This window comes from Eucyclogobius newberryi, unplaced genomic scaffold, assembly GCF_026437365.1.
Source record: "Eucyclogobius newberryi isolate DKJ021-1_F unplaced genomic scaffold, fEucNew1.0.hap1 SCAF_17, whole genome shotgun sequence".
NCBI classification, from domain to species: Eukaryota; Metazoa; Chordata; class Actinopteri; order Gobiiformes; family Gobiidae; genus Eucyclogobius; species Eucyclogobius newberryi.
In genome coordinates, this window is record NW_027315801.1 from 21,147,647 (window position 1) to 21,165,929 (window position 18,283).

Below are 18,283 nucleotides of genomic sequence, written 5' to 3' on the forward strand. Positions count from 1 at the left end.
TTGAATTAAATATCTAAATCAATCAAGAGAGACAGTTCAAGCTTCATATGTTGTAAGTAGTTACTTCCAACATGAAAACTCATTCAGGAGCTCCACAGGGCTGTGTACTTTCTCCACTGCTCTTCTACACGTACACAAACTTCTGCACTTCCAGCCTTGACTCCTTAAAGCTACTCAGGTTTGTGGACGACACCACCCTCATTGGGCTCACCTCGGAAGGGGATGAGTCTGTCTACAGGAGGGAGGTGGACCGGTTGGTGTCCCGGTAACAAGCTGGAGTTCAACGCCCAGAAGATAGTGGAGATGATCGTGGACTTCAGGAAAGTCACAGCCCCCCAGTCCTCATGTGGGAGCTCACCATCAGCTCCCTTATCAAGAAGGCCCAGCAGAAGATGTACTTCCTGTGGCAGCTGAGGAAAGCCAAGCTGCCAGCGCAGATGATGGTGCAGTTCTACACGGCCATCATTGAGTCCATCCTCACCTCCTCCATCACTGTGTGGTACGCTGGAGCCACAGCCAGGGACAAACAGAGACTACAGAGCATTGTGCAGACTTCCATCTCTGCAGAACCTGTACGTCTCCAGGGCTCTGGGACGAGCAGGTCGGATCACAGGTTTAGGATTATTTAAGCCACTCCCCTCAGGCAGGAGGCCACTCCCCTCAGGCAGGAGGCTACGGTCCATCCGGACCAGAACCTCCCGCCACAAGAACAGTTTCTTTCCCTCTGCCGTTGGACTCATGAACACTTCTTAAACGCTGTCACTTTAACCATAACTTAAACATTCACTGCACTACATCTGTAAATTTGTGTACATATTAAGCCCATTTTTTAATTTTAATCTATTATTTGTTTTGATGACATGATAGAAATCTATAGGTCTTTGTTGATTTTTGTAAGGACATTAATAATAACTAACAATGACAACACCTCATACTATACATCAATATCACAATTAAAAACAAATTGCAGGTTTTAAAGTGTTAGTTTTATTTTATTTTTTCATCTAGCGTGCTTGACTTTCATAAATTTCAAAAAATTTACAAAAATGAACATGGGAGAAAGGTTCAGCTCCTCTTCAGTCCTTTGCTCTCTCTTCTGTCTCACAAACTTACAGCAATTCTGCCACAAAAGAACACATTAAGCTGCATAATTCATCACCCATCTTTGAATTAAATCAATCAATCAAGAGGGACAGTCTACATTCAAGAAAGCTTCACATGTTGTAAGTCCGGAGTGTCCAAACCTTTTTCACTGAGGGCCGCATTTTGAAACTTATACGGAGCAGAGGGCCACAAACAACCCGACAATATTGAATTTGTTGAATGACAAAGTGATTCATTCGAAATGCTGCATTTGACATTGTTTCAATGAGCCTCAACTCCTTTAATAAGACTTGGAACATTAATATTAGGTTGGTGTAATATGAAAATGCTTAAATGTTTCCAATTTTGCTGTAAAAAGTACAACTTTTTGTTGTTTGGACCAACTTAGCAGGAAGCCAGAGAGCCAAAAATATTGGTCTTAGAGCCACATTTGGCCCCCGGGCTGTGGTTTGGACATGTTTGGACCTTTTGTCAGTACTTACGTCCAGCATGAAAACCACTTTCATACTCTTAAAATTCTGCTCCAGGTGAGGCTCGAACTTACAACCTCGGCATCACTCACTGTAGTTACTGTCTTATAAGTACCGCGCGCTGACCGATTGCGCCACTGGAACACACTACATGAAGTATATAATATGTGTTTGTACGTAATGGTATGTAATGATGTGATGGAGGCAGATGAAAGTGCAGAAATCTCGAGACATGATAGAAATCCACATTTCTTTGGTGATTTTTGTAAGAACGTTCAACAACACCTCATACTATACATTGATATCACTATTTTTGTAGCTTTACAAAGTTTAAACAGCTGTGAAATGTTAAAACCTCTAACTAAACCTCAATTTAGGTTTTAACAGCTCACAGATTTCCTCTTAATAAGTAACTCATTTGATGTTTTTCAGTCAGGTTTTAGACCTCATCACAGCACAGAGACTGCTCTTGTCAAGATGACAAATGACAACCGCCTGAACTCTGACACGGGCAAAGCCTCAGTCTTAATTCTGTTGGAGTGCTGCTTTTGACACTGTCGATCATGGGATCCTCTTACAGAGACTAGAGGACTGGGTGGGCATCACTGGCACTGCCCTAAACTGGTTAAGGTCCTATCTGGAAGACAGTACTGTTGAAATTGGTAGCTGTGTCTCAGACCACATGACCCTGACCTGTGGAGTGCCCCAAGGGTCAGTCCTGGGTCCCCTTCTGTTCAACCTCTACATGCTGCCGTTAGGTCAGTTGATACGCAGTGAAAATGTGTCCTATCACAATTATGCAGACGACACTCAGATCTATGTTTCACTATCGGCAGGTGACTATGGACCAGTGGATTCACTCTGTCACTGCATCCAACAGATCAGTTTGTGGATGCAAAACAACTTTCTCCAGCTGAACTCAGACAAGACTGAAATCATCGTTTTTGGCCACAGAAACAAAAGAGAAAGTGTTAGCGGTCACCTCCAGAGTCTCGCTCTAAAATCTTGGGCATGTTAGTGCCATATGAACCATCTCGGACTCTGAGGACCTCAGGGACCGGCCTCCTGCTGGTGCCAGAGTCAGGACTAAACATGGGGAATCTGCATTTCAGTTTTATGCAGCTAAAGTCTTCCTGAAGATGTGAGACAGGTTCTACTCTGACAATGTTCAAATCTAAGCTAAAAACAGTTTTGTTTAGCTGCACATATGACTGAAAGGATTTTTCTTTGCACTCTTCTTTTATTTTGTGATTTAATTGTTCAGTAATTCCTTTGTGATTTGAATGCATGTTTTTCCTGTTTGTGAAGCACTTTGTATGTGTATGAAATGTGCTCTAAATAAACTTGCCTTGCCATAAAAAAACAACTAACGCCTTAATGAAAAATCTGGCTCCAGGTGAGGCTCAAACTCACAACCTCAGCATAACTATCAGTGACTTTGTACCGCGCGCTACCGATTGTGCCACTTGAGCACTTTTAAGCCCACTGGTAAAATTCTAATATCATCGTCCCTTAATTGTCATCGTCCCTGTCACAGCCCTCTCCTGCCTGTTGTGGGAGGCGCCCCATGGCAGGCGGGGCCGCCTGATCGGTGGCACCTGAGTCAGATAAATTGTTTGTGCTTAGACTCACTTCTCTACGCTCTCTTCCCCAGTTAATCCCGTTTGGTTTCTGTCTTAAACTTTGGTTCCAGTTACATTACGCTTTGTACTTCTGTTTGTTATGGCATTCTTTATTATGTTTATTTGTTAAAATAAATCATCTTAAACGGCCCGAGCGTTTGTAGCCATTTTCCCCACTCTTTTGTTTGTGTTGAAGCATGCTGTTGAGCCAGTCTTGTTACAGTCCCATTCACATTAAAGAGGTTGTGGGTTAGAATATCTGAGTGGCACGTGGCTGGTTGTTTACCTAATATTACATCATTTCATGGGTCATTGGAAATCTGGGGTTCACGTAAATTCACTGAGTTTATTCATAACAGGTCAAGTTTATTGAGCCATAATTAAAAAGAGTAGATGAAATGGAGCACGCAGTAGCCACAAAAAGGACACTTATGCAAGAATTATACCCCCCAAACTGGAGCGCTGTGGGATTAACCAGATTAAAAACCCAAATAATTATAATCATCCATTCGGCAAAAAACTCATTTTGAACCAAGTCACTGCTTCAAACCGGCACTCGATTTGGACTGCAGTGAATGTGATTTGGGATAAGGACAGAAGTCTGGCCAAAATCCCACAAACAGAGGCGGCAGAGGCAAACATACAAACGGGGATTTCTAAAATTGATAGATTTTCGTGTGCGGCATAAAATCCTTGAAAAACGCTGCACAGAAGATGAAAGATGGTGTTTGCACGGATCAGCAAAGAGAAATGAAAGAACAAAATCGGACAGAGTTGTGTTGCATTCGGGTGTTTATGTTGTACTTCGGAACAAGCTCAAGAAGAACATTAATTAACTGCTTTTTCCCTCCACCGCCGTCTGGAAATTTTAACATTTCGAAAACTGAAACAAGCGGGGTTTAATTTCTCTACAAAACTATATGTAAATAGTTTGTAGAGTTTGTATAGATTAATTATTTATTTATTTTCCTCCACAAACTTTTTAACTTGTTTCAAACCCCTGCACAATAATTCCAATGTGTACGGACTTTTGTTTGTGTACAAATGGCAAATATCTTTCTTGAAATGGGAATATCTGAATATCTGGTGTTTTGAATGAAAGAAAACAATAGAAATCTGCAAAAAGATCTCAGAAAAATAAATTAAATCTGCAATGTTATCAAGGTATTCAAAATTATCTTTCTTTTCTTTTCCCTACTTTTTAACCGTTAAAAGGGAAACACATTTGAACAGTTTTTGAGCTTCTACCAAGACATTTACAGGCACATTTTCAGCACAACTGTTCTGTCTGTTGAAATGCAAAAAGAAATATGAATCTACAGTTATATTTACAAAAAAATCAATATACATTTTTGCCCACTCAAAGAAATTCCTACCACATAAATACGTGGGCATTTGTTTTTTGCAGAGCACCAGTTTTTCCTGCTTCTAACTGCTAACTATAAGGACAGAACAGACAGTTTACTTACTGCTAATCAGGGAATATCTCGGTGTATCAGAAATGTAAATGTATTATGCCTGTGAATGTTACAGAAAGTACAGAAACGTAACTTTAAATCCTCGTTTGGAAGGTCACACTGCAAGTTTCCATTCTTGTTATTTCTAATCAACTCTTTTTGCAGCATTTTTTTAAATTAATTTGGTCAATTTCCTCTTTATTACTACAGAGAAAGCTTGGAGAAAGTACCAGACTCTTTTTCTCACGAGCGCCTTGTTCGGACACAACACAGACAAAACAAGCGAAATAATGGAAACGTTATCAAATATTTAAAAACAATAAAACAGGGGAAATTGTGTTGCTCTTTATCACCAGATTATTCAAACGCAATAGTGGCACCAATATGTCCAACTTTGCAGTTTCAATCGTTTCTACTGCACACAATATAATGTCTCAGAAGAATCTATTGAAATATGATCTTTTTTCTCCGTCGCATGTAACTGTGATGACGTGATGGTCCATTGGCCGGTCAGTAGTGGTTTTGCTGTGTGTCTCCTCCAGCTCTTCATCCAGACGGCCACCCTGACCGTGTCCATGTCCCTGAGCGCCTCCGTGTGTCTGGGGATGCTCTACATGCCCAAAGTCTACGTCATCGTCTTCCACCCGGAGCAGAACGTGCAGAAGAGGAAGAAGAGCTTCAAGGTGAATACTGCTTTCTCATACACGTCCGGCTGAGTTTGTGTACGATGGAATTGTACCAGGCAAACACAGTAGAATTCAATAAAGTGAAGCTGGAACATTATTTTTTGTGGCCCAGTATTTGCCATTTGTTCCTCTTTCATTGCGCTAGTGGGGCATTTTTTTGTTATTTTTATGTCTTACAATAAGATCTAAGCATCAGAGAGACAATTAAGTAACTTTTATGACAATTTTAGATGCCTTTATAAGTGTTTCAGTAGTTTTTTTATTTGTCGCAGCTCATGTTTTTCAAAGATATTGTATGTTAAAGAAAAGGGTTTATTGGGATTTTGCAGCTTTAGTGGCATAAAGCTGTTTCATTATTATTATAAATCGTGATGATTTGATGAAGCAACGCATCGCACTTCAACATGCGTTACTGATACATTACTATATTATACTGAATTAGTGTCCAAAAAAGTGATATATAGTTTGATGTATCATTATTATTGTTGATTTAAAAATAGCTGTTTATAAAATGTTATATTATTTAAGAGGAACTAAATATACAGTTTGCATATTCATTTTTGCCTTCAGGAATGTAATGTTTTTTTCTTTAAGTATTCAAATAGCTTCTGCAGAAATCTAGGAAACACTAAGTTATTGATACAAAGTTGTGGATGTGGTAATTTTCCACATTTATATTGCTTTGTGAGTTTGTTTTATAGTGATGCAATGTAAAATTGTGATTGTTTTTTTACCCAATGATTCTCTAGGCCTTTTGATAAATACATGACAACCCGTTACTTCAGTAGTTTCCATGACAACATTTTTACATTTGCTCTTTGTTTTGTTTAGCGCACACCCAGCATTTGCACAATCCTGGCTCAGATCTGGTCTTATGCTGGATTTACCGTCACGTAGTAATAAACTATGAGTGGAGAATCGTTCATATTGTTTCATCCTGTGCGTGTACTTTAAACATAATGATCTTGGACACTGATTGTGTTGTCGTATCCTCTTGTCTTGTCCTCAGGCTGTGGTCGAAGCCACTCGCGTTTCCAAAAAAGCTCCCAATGAAAAACAGAACGGAGAGACAAAAATCGAGCCTGACAGGACGCAATAATGGCACTTTCAACATGTACGACAAACAGGTAAAAGAACGTAAAGTTCTGTGCGTCTGATCATGGGACCAGAGGAAATGTACGTGTAGACGATGAAACCAGGACTTAACCATGACTTAAAGGTGCACTATGTAACTTTACAGATGGACGGCTCATCAGCTGCTTGTCTCCATGGAGATGTTATTGCTTTGCCAAGAGTGTTCCACAGTACGACATGAAACTTTGCCTGCCGTTTGTATCCACGGAGATGAGCAATAAAGCAAGCAAGCACACGTAATTGAATCAATACAAGATAAATCAGTTTATTGCTATACTATGGAACATTCTAGGCAAAGCAATAGCATCTCCACGGAGACAAAGCAGGTTGTGTAATAACCACCTTAACATAGTGCACCTTTAACCAGGTCCTAACTAGATCTAAAACATATTAAAAAGTAAATAAACCAGGGTCTAAATATGTCCATTTAATGCATTGTCTAAATCCTTGTTAATAAAACACATGCATTTTATTGAGTCTCATTGATGGCAACAGGACCAGTGCAAATATGAGTGTATATATCAATAAATTATGAATGTTTTTTAAATATAAATAAATATAAACCAGGACTAAACCAAGTCCAAGAAAATTCAAACTAAAGCAGACTCTAAACAACCCTTAATTTATTCCAGCAACATTTTATTTACTGATAAAAATCAATATTTGTTAAGGAAACTAAGGGTGCGTCCACATCAAAAATATGATTAAACTAGGACTGAACCCGAAACTAAAGCTGGACTAGATCAGGACTAACACCTATAGTCGATTAGGTCTCTTTTCATTGCAATGAATCTCCCATTTTTATTTTATTTTTTACATTTTACAGAGTTTGATACATTTGGAAATATTGGGTGAATGTTCTCGCCTCATTTGACCATCGTAAATGGAATAGCTTTACACATATAACATACGTGGAGGCAGATTATGAAACGGCCTCCTCCTCCAGACACTGCAGAGGTGGAACAGATGAGTTCTGACATCTCCAACTCCCGTCTGCTCAATATTTAACTCACAATTAAACTTTCATAGCTCCAGACCAAGGCACAAACTAGACCCGGTTTTAGTCCTAGTCCAGTCCGCACCTCACTTAGGTCTTTTTCTGCATGTCGCCCCTCGTGTTCCAGCTGCAGCCATAATTGAATTGTTATGTTATTTTGATCGGTGCCATTTTCTGCCAATCACAGCTCAGTTCAGACTCATACAAGATGTCTTCAGGTCACAAGACAACTCGCAAATGTCATTTATAAATATTTCACAATTGACATTCACCATATCTGTATTGTACATGTTATAGTGCTCTTCTTATGCTCCAGCTAATTATCTTTTTATCAACTAACTTCATGTTCTCTCATCCATAAATCTCCCCTTTAGTCTTTTCTGTCAACTCTAACCTCTGCATCCTTGTAATGCTTTCTATGGAACACGCCTAGACCTCCTTTACTTCATGTTTAAGATTTGTTTAGTCCTGGTTGAGTAAGTAATGTTATTTTATATTTTCCACAGGGCAGATTATCCGTGAGAAGCAAGAAAACCTCATCTTGACCGATTTATCATCAAAACTCATCACCAGCAACGAATCACAGGTGAACTCTGTGTCCTATTGGATGTACTGGGGCTTTTCCTTATGCAAAGATGAACGTGAGAACCTGATTGAAGACCGGCATCCTTTGAACCAACCAGAGACGTTTATAAGAAGAAACTTTATCAGAGAAATATATTGAAAATTGAACGTGGAAGTCTCTTCGCACATATAAACTGGAATTTAGGAGGAACTCTATTCGGGACATACGTTTGTGTTGTTTGTGTCTTTGATCATGTGGCTTAAATTAAAATAATGTTATAGTGAGATATTTGTTGTGTTGATGATTAAATGTTTCTTTTGGGATTTGATATTGAAAATGAAGCACAACTGATGCCAAGCAAGTTTGAGTTAAAAGATGTGACAATTGTGTGTTTATGTCAAATGAATGAAGAAGGTATTTTCAATTAAATACATTGCTACATTTTTTTGACTCCTAAAATTTGTATTCTTGTTATTTTTTTTATTTGGTAGGGACAGTGCATGTTAACGAACATACCTGATATACATACTGTAAGATTGTTGCCCTTGGCTAATTTCACTAATTACATTACATCTGTATTTTCATATTCAGTGACATCATGAGTCTCCCATTCACATAAAGTGATGCAGATTAAAAGTGAATTAAAATGAAATACAAATCAAGTTTTATTAAAATGCACCAGAAGACATTTGCTGCCACCAGCTGTTCAATCGTGCACAAACCTAAAAATGCCTAAAAACTCTTATAAATTGGTTCTTAATAAAAAAGTTGGTTCGGATATTTGTAAATCAACGGTTTTTCCCGCTACAGTTGTTTAGGGCACTGCCTAATAAAAAGGAAAGGAAAGATTGTTATCGGTTACGCTCAGTACTAAACCTGCTGTGTGTGGTTTGTCCCTCTCGAGTCGCCGTTGCGTCTTGTCTGACAGTTCCAATATGGCGGCCTCCTCTTCAGCTTCACGTGAGCTGTTCACGGCTGGAGTGCGGGTCGTTGTACACAACTGGCCCGTCCTACAGGTGAGTGTCCCCGGAGAAAGACTGTCCAACTGCAGGCGAGAGTCTGTGACGCCCGAGAAAGGGACAAAGTACGAGAGAAGAGCCGAAAAACACAGCGGGGGACCACATTTAGCTGCCATGGCTATCGAGCTAATGCTAACAACACGAAACCGCTAGAAACAGAAAGGTCCTGCCAAACACCGCTCGTGTCAACAACACGATGCGGATTGGACTTTCTGTGATAGGTTTTCAGTGTGTCAGTTCTCTTCATTAGTTTGGAAGCGGGAATATGGGTATAATGGTATCTTTCTGCACTTTGATTTAATTTGACAGATATTACATTTGTCTGATCCTCAACAAATAAACAAATTAAGATATGTTTGAATCCATGGATTGTCCAACTATCGTTTTGGTATACTCCTTTTTTTTTTTTTTTTTTTTTTTTTATAAATGTGGTCAATATTTGCATCCTTAGTGCTAATAATTACATTCCATACCACTTTAATGAACGTGGAGTTCCAATGTATATTAGAAGATTATTCAAATCACTTTGCAATTAAATCTATTTAGCAATACGTGTCTTGCTACTTGTACATTTGTGTTGATGGAGTTGTGTGTGTGTTTGAATAATGAATTTGTGCATTGATCTCCTCTCAGATTGCAGTAGATAATGGGTTTGGAGGTGTTTATGGTCAACAGAAAGCAGACTGGATGGTGGATGTGCTCCAGCAGTATTTTCATGACAATGGTGAGGAACTTGTACATTATTTTTTACTCTTCAAAAATCATAGTAAATTATTGAACAAAGATGTGTGCTCTTGATGAATGTGACTTATCCTAAATGTATTAAATCAGGAAAATGTCAAAGTTTGCAAGATTTTTACGACTTGTATTTGTTTTGTTTCATTGTATTTTAGCCGACCTGCAGCAGTTTGAGGTTGAGGACTACATCTCGACTCTGATGGATCAGGAGTTTGACACGGTGGTGGATGATGGAAGCTTACCACAGGTAGGGGAAGAAAAAAAAAATCCCATCCATCAAAAATGGGTTGGCTGTATTATTTTTCAATCCAGACACATCTGATTATTGTGATATTTATGAATGAATGCGACTACACTCCAAGTTTTATCCATGTTCCTTTGTTCTGTAGGTATCCAAGGACTTGCTGCAGATGTTCGTTCAGTGGAAGCAGGGGGCGCTACAGCAGCTGCAGGTCTCCATAGACAAACATAGTCAGAATAAACAAAGGGTAAAGGTCACGGCCGCTGCTCCGGAGTCAGACTCGGGCCAAGAAAGCAACGGTGACGATGAGGTTTGTCTTTCTTAGTTTCACATGACACTTACATTTGGTGTACAACATTGCATTTTTGCAATCAGTCAACAATAGTGGGGAAATTGTTACTGCTTGAAAATGCATGTAAAAATGAGCTCCACTTTTTAGACCCATGTTTATTCTTCTCTCCTCAGTTCATGGAGTGTGATGCGGCTGCCCCAGCTGTTAATGGGACACATCCTACGACAAACCCTTCATCTTCTTCAGCTGTGAACCAGGAGGAAGAGGACGGCTGGACGGTCGTACGGAAGAAAAAATAACAACTCAAACTAAATGATTATCTTAACCCAGAGGAGCTGAGAGGCAGATGGACTACTTTTACTGATTAACTACATGAAATCATGCTTCAATACCAATTTCTTGTTTGCCATCTTGGGACTTGTTACACATCGCAAAATGCAGGACCGTTTTTTCCTCCAAGCATGGAATAACACAGAAAACACAGACTTTATATTAAAAGAAGTAGTAAAAAATGAGATGTTATGTTTGCACTTGAAAGCAATAAGGTAAACGTCTTTGTGTGTTTTTAAATAAAGCTGGTGATACAGCTGTATTGATCTGTCTTGTTCAAAGTTTGATGGGTCATAAACGTTTGTAATTCATGAATTGCAATTCAAAAATATGTAATTTTTATTAAAAAAAAGTCTTAAACATACACTTATGAATGGAGAGATTAGATTTTTTTTTTTTTAGGCCTCATTCACAAAGCCTGACACCTGATTTAATAATACGATTTTCATAGTGCTTTTCAAGACACACTAACCGCCTCACAATATTGTACATATCCACACACCAACAAGAGAGATGCAGGAGCTGAGCAGAGTGTGCAGCAGGTCTGAGAGCTACTGAGGGGCCGAGGCATGGAGGGCAGCAGTTAGCGACACAGCTATGGGCAACAATGCTAACAGACCATTTCAACATTTCCCACAACTTCTCCAATTGTTCAAACAGAAAGTGATACTGTACATAAACACATTTTACTTTTAATATGCATGAAGTAATAAGAATATATTCTGAACAAATGTTATGGACCCTTAATTATTGCCGTGGTGCAGAAATAGTGGAGTACAGCTGATTGTCCTGAGTTTGTACTGCAGAGTAGAGCGCCGCCTCAGCAGCAACCTGGCTGTAGAGGGCGCTGCTCTCTGAAGTCCACCCAAAGCTCAAAGTCCACCCCATGGTCCACCTGAGACTACATTGCAGGGTTCACCTGAGAGTATAACACATGGTCCACCTGAGAGTACAACACATGGTCCACCTGAGAGTACATCACATGGTCCACCTCAGAGTACAAGACAGGGTCCACCTCAGAGTACAAGACAGGGTCCACCTGAACAGACAAGGCACATAGTACATGAGTTCTTTAAGTTGGTGTAGTATTTCTGTTGGTTTGGTCTTTGTTTAGTATTAGTTAGTCCTGTCAGTGGTGGAAGAAGTACAATTGTATTACTCAAGTAAAAGTAAAAGGCACATTTAAAAGGTCTTTGGTCAACAATATCAATTCAAATCAATTTACCAGTGAATTTCATGGTTATACTTTTGTTTGCTCTGAGCTGGAGTTTGAGCTCAAAAACATTCCGTGTGACTGTGTATTTTGTGTTATGTGTTGTGTAATGTCACTGTTGCTTTACCCTTCATATACCCAGACTTCCCTTTTTATAACGGTGCCAGGTCACGTGACTCACCTGCTGCGTATGAGCTGAGGCTGAGGCCAAACTGTAAATGTCAGAGCCACACTGGACCTGCTGCTGCTCCGGGACCTCCTCGTACTCCATCTCCCCCTGAAATAATGCAGTGAAGAAAAAAGTGCCTTTGTTAATTATAATGTTTTGTTCTTCATCCGGCCAAGGCCTCCAGCTGCATCCTGGACTGATCTCGCTGCTGTTCTGCAATTGCATGAAGCGAAACTTGTATTTGAAACAGAAACTTTACCGTGAAGCTCATCTTTTGCCAAACTGAACTGGACAGCTTTGCCAAGTGTTTCTGGGCCAATTTGGTTAAACCCTACCTGAGCCCTACCAGAGCTACTGTTTTTTGCTTGTCAAGTGGAAATGGAAAAACAGTTCACATGTTTTAGTTAGTCACACATTCTCACATAGAGGGAAGTTCAAACAAAGTGCTGTAAAGTTCACTTCCAGCACCTAATACAGAGACACATTTCGAGACACACCAACTGGGTTTTTTGGGTTTTATGTCAGATCTCACCTCTGGATCTTCCCCAGTCTCAGAGATCTCTGGAGAATCTGCAGAAATGGAAAATAATAAACGTGTTTCATAGCCTAAAAAGTATGTAAAGAATTGCTCGTTTACCTCTGCTGTTGTTTTCTTTCTTTTTGCGGCAAAATATTAAAAGAGCAACTGAGAACAGCATCAGAATAACTGCAAGAGCCACACCCACGTACAACAGAGGATCTAAAGAGGTGCGATTATGAGCAAATATCTCTAATATTTGACAAACATCTCGACATTACACAATTCAAACTAATGTTGTTTACTAGTGTTTATTTGATGATACCTGTTTGTAGAGCCTCAGACTGCTGTTTGTGTTCAGGTTTGATGGTGGTGGCGCCAGAGCCTGGGTCAGGACCAGGGTCAGGACCAGGGTCAGGAGTGTGTTTGGGTCTGACAGCAGCAGTGGGTGTGGTCACAGCAGTTGTGGGTGTGGTCACAGCAGGGACACGAGGAGCAGGTGGTTTCACAGGGACACGAGCTGAACAGAAACACTTATCAGACCTTCAGCACCACGTTGTATTCATCTTTTCAGGTACACTTCCCTTAAAATGTGCAACGAGTCTCTTAAACTGTGAAACGACACCATGTTCACATTCTCATGCAAATATAGGGTAAGATAAACCTTTTTTTTGGTCTTTTGATTTAAACACAAAGAGGCACAAACAGCAAGACAATGAATCTGTGAAAGTTATTTATTTAAACTTGGACCTACCTTTAGTAACGGATATTTTAATATCTTCTGTACCATCAACTGCCCAGCCATCAGAAAAAAGAGTCCTTTCCAACCAGCACTGATAAAGTCCAGAGTCAGACAGCTGCACTTTCTTGATTCTGACTATCATTTTATAGTTCCTTGTATTAAATTGAATTGTGTATCTGCCGTTCTCAACTCTCTTCTCTGTTGTCTCAACCAAAATGTTTCTTTTGTCTCCACAGTCATTTCTACAGAAGGTTTTTTTTGTTCCAGGCAATTTGAACTGACATTCCACAGTGATGTCTTTTCCCTCAGTGACTTCAACTTTGTGAGTCTCTCCACAGACGACACCTTGACTCAGCCCTGTTCAACAAATGCACGTTTTTGAACAAATAACTGCATTTACAACATTCATAAGAAAAGCAATAAACTCAAAAGAGAAGGAAAAAATACTCACAGAGAAGCTGGAGCAGAACTGTACAGCATCTCATGTTCTCATAAAACAGCCACTTCTTTGAGGAACTTCCTCTTCTCACAGCTCTGACCACAAACACTTTTAGAATAAGACACACTCTCGCCCGGATGGACTGCAGCATTTACTGCAGCTCCATATCACAATGTTTCTTTCATTACTTCATACTTAACAATAAAAAGTACTCTCCAAACACACTTTTAAGTCAGGTGCCCTTCCCTGATCTCTAGGCTCCTTCTGACGTCACTGACGAGGTTCAGAGTTTCTTCATGGTCCCACTCGGGGGAAATGAGTTTTGTAAAATGTCTCAACATTTAAAAATATTTAAAGAAAAACATGCACAACACATAATATGCAGAAGATGAATAAAGAAATATTAACAACTAACCCAAAACCCATTTTTTGTCAGTGACAAAAGTGTGACAGCAACAATAATGATGAATTTGAATTCTCCAGATGAGGTTTTATTACTATTATTTCAAACCAGAGACAAAAGGACTCACTACATGTTTTACAGAGGAAGCACGAGGCAATTTAAACAAACTTTATCCACAAATAAGTACATTTCATTGGTAATATATTCACCTGGTAAACAGCCGAACACATTCATTTGCATCAAAATATTTGTATACACTTTTGTTATTTATCAGTAATTTAAACAGATACACATTTTTTACATAGCAACACATTCCTCCCATAAGACAATAACACATCATCCTTATTAATGATGGTAATAAATGATATTCAACAGGGAAATAAATGCAATATAATAAAGATGTATCATATTTATTCAAATGTAACTTATCACACAAGAATAAAATGGCATCAATCTGTCTTTAATATATGTTTTTGTGAATGTCATGGCGCCCCCTGCTGGACAGAAATAGTGCTATATGTTTGGTTTGGGTCCACACAGTCCAGGTCCAGGGTTTGATAAATGCCGTCTCCAGTAGCAACAATCTGAGGAATAAACAAGAACTTTTAAATGCATTTGTATGACTTTCATGAGACGTTTCACCTGTACATGTGTCCGTGGACATTTAGAGATGTTTCACCCGTACATGTGTCTATGGACATTTAGAGACGTTTCACCCTTACATGTGTCTGTGGACATTTAGAGACGTTTCACCCGTACATGTGTCTGTGGACATTTAGAGACATTTCACCTGTACATGTGTCTGTGGACATTTAGAGACGTTTCACCTGTACATGTGTCTGTGGACATTTAGAGACGTTTCACCTGTACATGTGTCTGTGGACATTTAGAGACGTTTCACCTGTACATGTGTCTGTGGACATTTAGAGATATTTCACCTGTACATGTGTCTGTGGACATTTAGAGACATTTCACCTGTACATGTGTCTGTGGACATTTAGAGACGTTTCACCTGTACATGTGTCTGTGGACATTTAGAGACATTTCACCTGTACATGTGTCTGTGGACAGTTAGAGACGTTTCACCTGTACATGTGTCTGTGGACAGTTAGAGACGTTTCACCTGTACATGTGTCTGTGGACATTTAGAGACGTTTCACCTGTACATGTGTCTGTGGACATTTAGAGACGTTTCAACTGTACATGTGTCTGTGGACATTTGGCTCTCACCTGTTGAACTTGTGTATTTACAGAAGGTTCTGGAATAAAAATGACCAAATTGATTATTATTGACATTCCTAGATCCACTTTCAAAGTAAATTACCGTATTTTCCGGACTATAAGTTGCACCTTTTTTCATAGTTTGGCCGAAGTGCGACTTATACTCCAGAGCGACTTACATGAGATATTATTTGTTATTTTCACACTGACAACCACAAGAGGGCGCTCTAGGCTCTAAGCGACGCAGAAGAAGAATCTGCACTTCCTCTTCCTCTGGAGTTTGTTTAGAAGTGACACAGAGGAAGAAGAACTTTATAGATTTAGTGATTTGGGGTAAAACTGATGCTTTGGTAAACGTGTTAGCATGTTCTTTATGCTATAGTTATCTGAATAACTGTTAATATGTTACGTTAACACACCAGACACTTACCACAGTTCTGTCTGTGCCTCATGTAGCTGAAGGTGTTAGCGTTAGCATACGTACACCTATTCACCATGTTCTCTGATCTGTTATTATTTTAAATTACATTTCAAGATTAAATGTCTGTTCTTGGTCTTGGATTTTATCAAATAAACGTTCCCCAAAATGTGACTTATACGCCAGTGCGACTTATATATATTTTTTCTTCTCTATTATGTATTTTTTGGCTGGTGCGACTTATAGTCCGGAAAATACGGTAAACACTTGTGACTCACCTTGAGTTCTGCCGACTCTTTTCTTGCAGTGAAGCACAACCAGAGCAGCAGAAACCAGGCCCAGAACCACAGCCACAGCCAGAGCCACAAACAGAGGAACTAGACAGAGGTCGTTATTGTACAAAACAATTACTCAAGTCTCAGTTGATTAATTTAATGTTCTTTTTTGTTGTTTTTCAATTTAAACAAAAATCAATCAAATCAAACACCGAGTAGAACGTGACTAGAAAGTAAAACCAGAATAAACAAGAAGACAAGTAGCACAAAACATTCAAACAAACATAATCGTGACACATTAGTCCCCCTCCCCCCGGTCCAATCTGAAAAATGTCTCCATTTTCAAATTAAGTCCGAAAGTCATTTTCAATTTTTTCTAAAGTGTGAATTTGATGTCACCTCTTACAAACTGTTTCTGTCCAAATGTAACCGTAGTAACAGGATCGGCTGATAAAAAAGCACCAGGACTGTGTCATTAATTACAAATACTCACAGTGCTGTACCTGAGTAGATTTTTGGGTTAGTAGTTCTTTTTTGAGTAGATTTTTAAACACATACCTGTAATTGTAACTGAGTAAAATCCTAGACACTTAAGTTACGTAAGTACAGAAACCTTTTGAGATGCAGTGACCAAATTAGATAATAAAAAGGTACAAAAGCTTTAAGAGAATTCACTTTTTTAATTTTCAAATATCTCTACGGGTAATCAGTCTTTTCAAATGATTTTTTTAGATTTCCATTTTACACAACAAAAATAAACACAGAATGAGGAACAAAGACACAGAGAGCATTCAAACTACCGTATTTTCTGGACTATAAGCCGCACCTTTTTCATAGTTTTGACCAGGGTGCGACTTATACTTATTTATACTTACATACTTATACTTACACTCCGGAGCGACTTATATGTGATATTATTTGTTATTTTCACATTTGCAACCACATTTCATACTCCAGCGCGACTTATATATGTTTTTTTCTTCTCTATTATGCATTTTTTGGCTGGTGCGATATATAGTCCAGAAAATATGGTATTTAGAAAGTCCTTGACATGTAGTCCGGTTTATTCAGTCCATTTGGTCCAAAGTCTGTAAAATATTTCCATTTTCAAATTGAGTCTGAATGTCATTTTCTCCATGTTTTGAAGGTGAATAATAATGTCAGTCCAGTCTTTGATCATGGATTCAGTTTGTGTCATACATTCTCGTGTTATCCTTCTTTGCCAGACGTACATTCAGGTAATCAAAGTCTATTGTAATGACTTGTAAAAGGCGACATCTGTGCATATGTTTGACCACTGAGCCACTGTGGACTCCTCCATTCACTAACAGTGCGTCATGTGTGAGAATCTACCCATCAACCCTGATCATTTAAATAATGCTGTTTATTATTGTTTACTTGATGATACCTGTTTGTGGAGCCTCACACTGCAGTTCATGTGCAGGTTTGATGGTGGCGCCAGAGCCTGAGTCAGGATCAGGATCTGGGTTGAGACCAGGGTCAGGACTTGGGTCAGGAGTGTGTTTGGGTCTGACCGCAGTTGTGGGTGTGGTCACAGCAGCTGTGGGTGTGGTCACAGCAGGGCCACGAGGAGCAGGTGGTTTCACAGGGACACGAGCTGAACAGAAACACTTATCAGACCTTATCATTTCTACAGAAGACTTTTTTTCTTCCAGACAATTTGACATTCCACAGTGATGTCTTTTCCCTCAGTGACTTCAACTGTGTGAGTCTCTCCACAGACGACACCTTGACTCAGCCCTGTTCAACAAATGCACGTTTTTGAACAATCAAATAACTGCATTTACAACATTTATAATAAAAGCAATAAACTGAAAAGAGAAGGAAATAATACTCACAGAGAAGCTGGAGCAGAACTGTACAGCATCTCATGTTCTCAGCCACTTCTTTGAGGAACTTCCTCTTCTCACAGCTCTGACCACAAAGAGTGTCAGAATAAGCCACACTCTCGCCCGGATGGACTGCAACATTTGAGTTTCTCCACAGACGACACCTTCACTCAGCCCTGTTCAACAAATGCACACTTTTGGTCAAATACTAGGTATTGTTTTACTGCATTGATAATAAAATAAATAAAATTCAAAGAAAAGGGGAAAAAAAACAGAGCCACTTCTGTAAAGAAGCTTCTTGTCAACGCTCTCTTCTCCTTCATCTTCTTCTTCTTCTTCTTCTTCTTCTTCTTCTTCTTCTTCTTCTTCTTCTTCTTCTTC

General features: G+C 39.2%; 3 protein-coding genes and 1 non-coding gene across 5 annotated transcripts in view; 2 read left to right on the forward strand and 2 right to left on the reverse strand.

Annotated features, from left to right (window-relative positions):
- The window catches only part of grm6a (glutamate receptor, metabotropic 6a), a 38,862-nt gene extending 30,465 nt beyond the window's left edge, over positions 1–8,397 (forward strand). The window contains exons 14-16 of one of the 2 annotated variants that reach the window (XM_072449395.1): positions 5,196–5,336; positions 6,349–6,466; positions 7,977–8,397. In XM_072449395.1, the coding sequence (XP_072305496.1) occupies positions 5,196–5,336; positions 6,349–6,438 (231 nt within the window). In that variant the 3' untranslated portion in view covers positions 6,439–6,466; positions 7,977–8,397. The remainder of the gene's footprint in view (positions 1–5,195; positions 5,337–6,348; positions 6,467–7,976) is intronic. The other variant, XM_072449394.1, reaches the window with a different exon arrangement.
- On the reverse strand, positions 1,624–1,718 carry trnai-uau (transfer RNA isoleucine (anticodon UAU)). Its single transcript has 2 exons — positions 1,681–1,718; positions 1,624–1,659 (listed from the first exon to the last, which is right to left on the reverse strand). It is a non-coding gene; the product is annotated as a tRNA-Ile (tRNA).
- Positions 8,398–8,911: 514 nt separating the features above from the next.
- On the forward strand, positions 8,912–10,917 carry tsr2 (TSR2 ribosome maturation factor). The gene is made up of 5 exons (XM_072449399.1): positions 8,912–9,051; positions 9,688–9,778; positions 9,948–10,039; positions 10,182–10,343; positions 10,499–10,917. Exons 1-5 carry the CDS (start codon positions 8,971–8,973, stop codon positions 10,622–10,624), a joined length of 552 nt encoding a protein of 183 aa, XP_072305500.1. The 5' UTR covers positions 8,912–8,970; the 3' UTR covers positions 10,625–10,917.
- Positions 10,918–11,213: 296 nt separating this feature from the next.
- On the reverse strand, positions 11,214–13,577 carry LOC140363073 (uncharacterized). The gene is made up of 6 exons (XM_072449398.1): positions 13,315–13,577; positions 12,880–13,053; positions 12,675–12,776; positions 12,570–12,607; positions 12,050–12,145; positions 11,214–11,694 (listed from the first exon to the last, which is right to left on the reverse strand). The coding sequence occupies exons 1-6, from the start codon at positions 13,436–13,438 to the stop codon at positions 11,557–11,559; spliced, it is 672 nt and encodes a 223-aa protein (XP_072305499.1). The 5' UTR covers positions 13,439–13,577; the 3' UTR covers positions 11,214–11,556.
- Between the last annotated feature and the right edge of the window lie 4,706 nt (positions 13,578–18,283).

Excerpts from the sequence above, each read along its gene's own strand:
- tsr2 (XM_072449399.1), top strand. The coding sequence starts at position 8,971 with ATGGCGGCCTCCTCTTCAGCTTCACGTGAGCTGTTCACGGCTGGAGTG. Across the intron at positions 9,779-9,947 it reads GCAGTATTTTCATGACAATG|CCGACCTGCAGCAGTTTGAG; the intron begins GTGAGGAACTTG and ends ATTGTATTTTAG. Across the intron at positions 10,344-10,498 it reads AAAGCAACGGTGACGATGAG|TTCATGGAGTGTGATGCGGC; the intron begins GTTTGTCTTTCT and ends TTCTCTCCTCAG.
- LOC140363073 (XM_072449398.1), bottom strand. The coding sequence starts at position 13,438 with ATGATAGTCAGAATCAAGAAAGTGCAGCTGTCTGACTCTGGACTTTAT. Across the intron at positions 13,054-13,314 it reads AGATATTAAAATATCCGTTA|CTGCTCCTCGTGTCCCTGCT; the intron begins CTAAAGGTAGGT and ends CTGTGAAACCAC. Across the intron at positions 12,146-12,569 it reads AGACTGGGGAAGATCCAGAG|GGGGAGATGGAGTACGAGGA; the intron begins GTGAGATCTGAC and ends GCATTATTTCAG.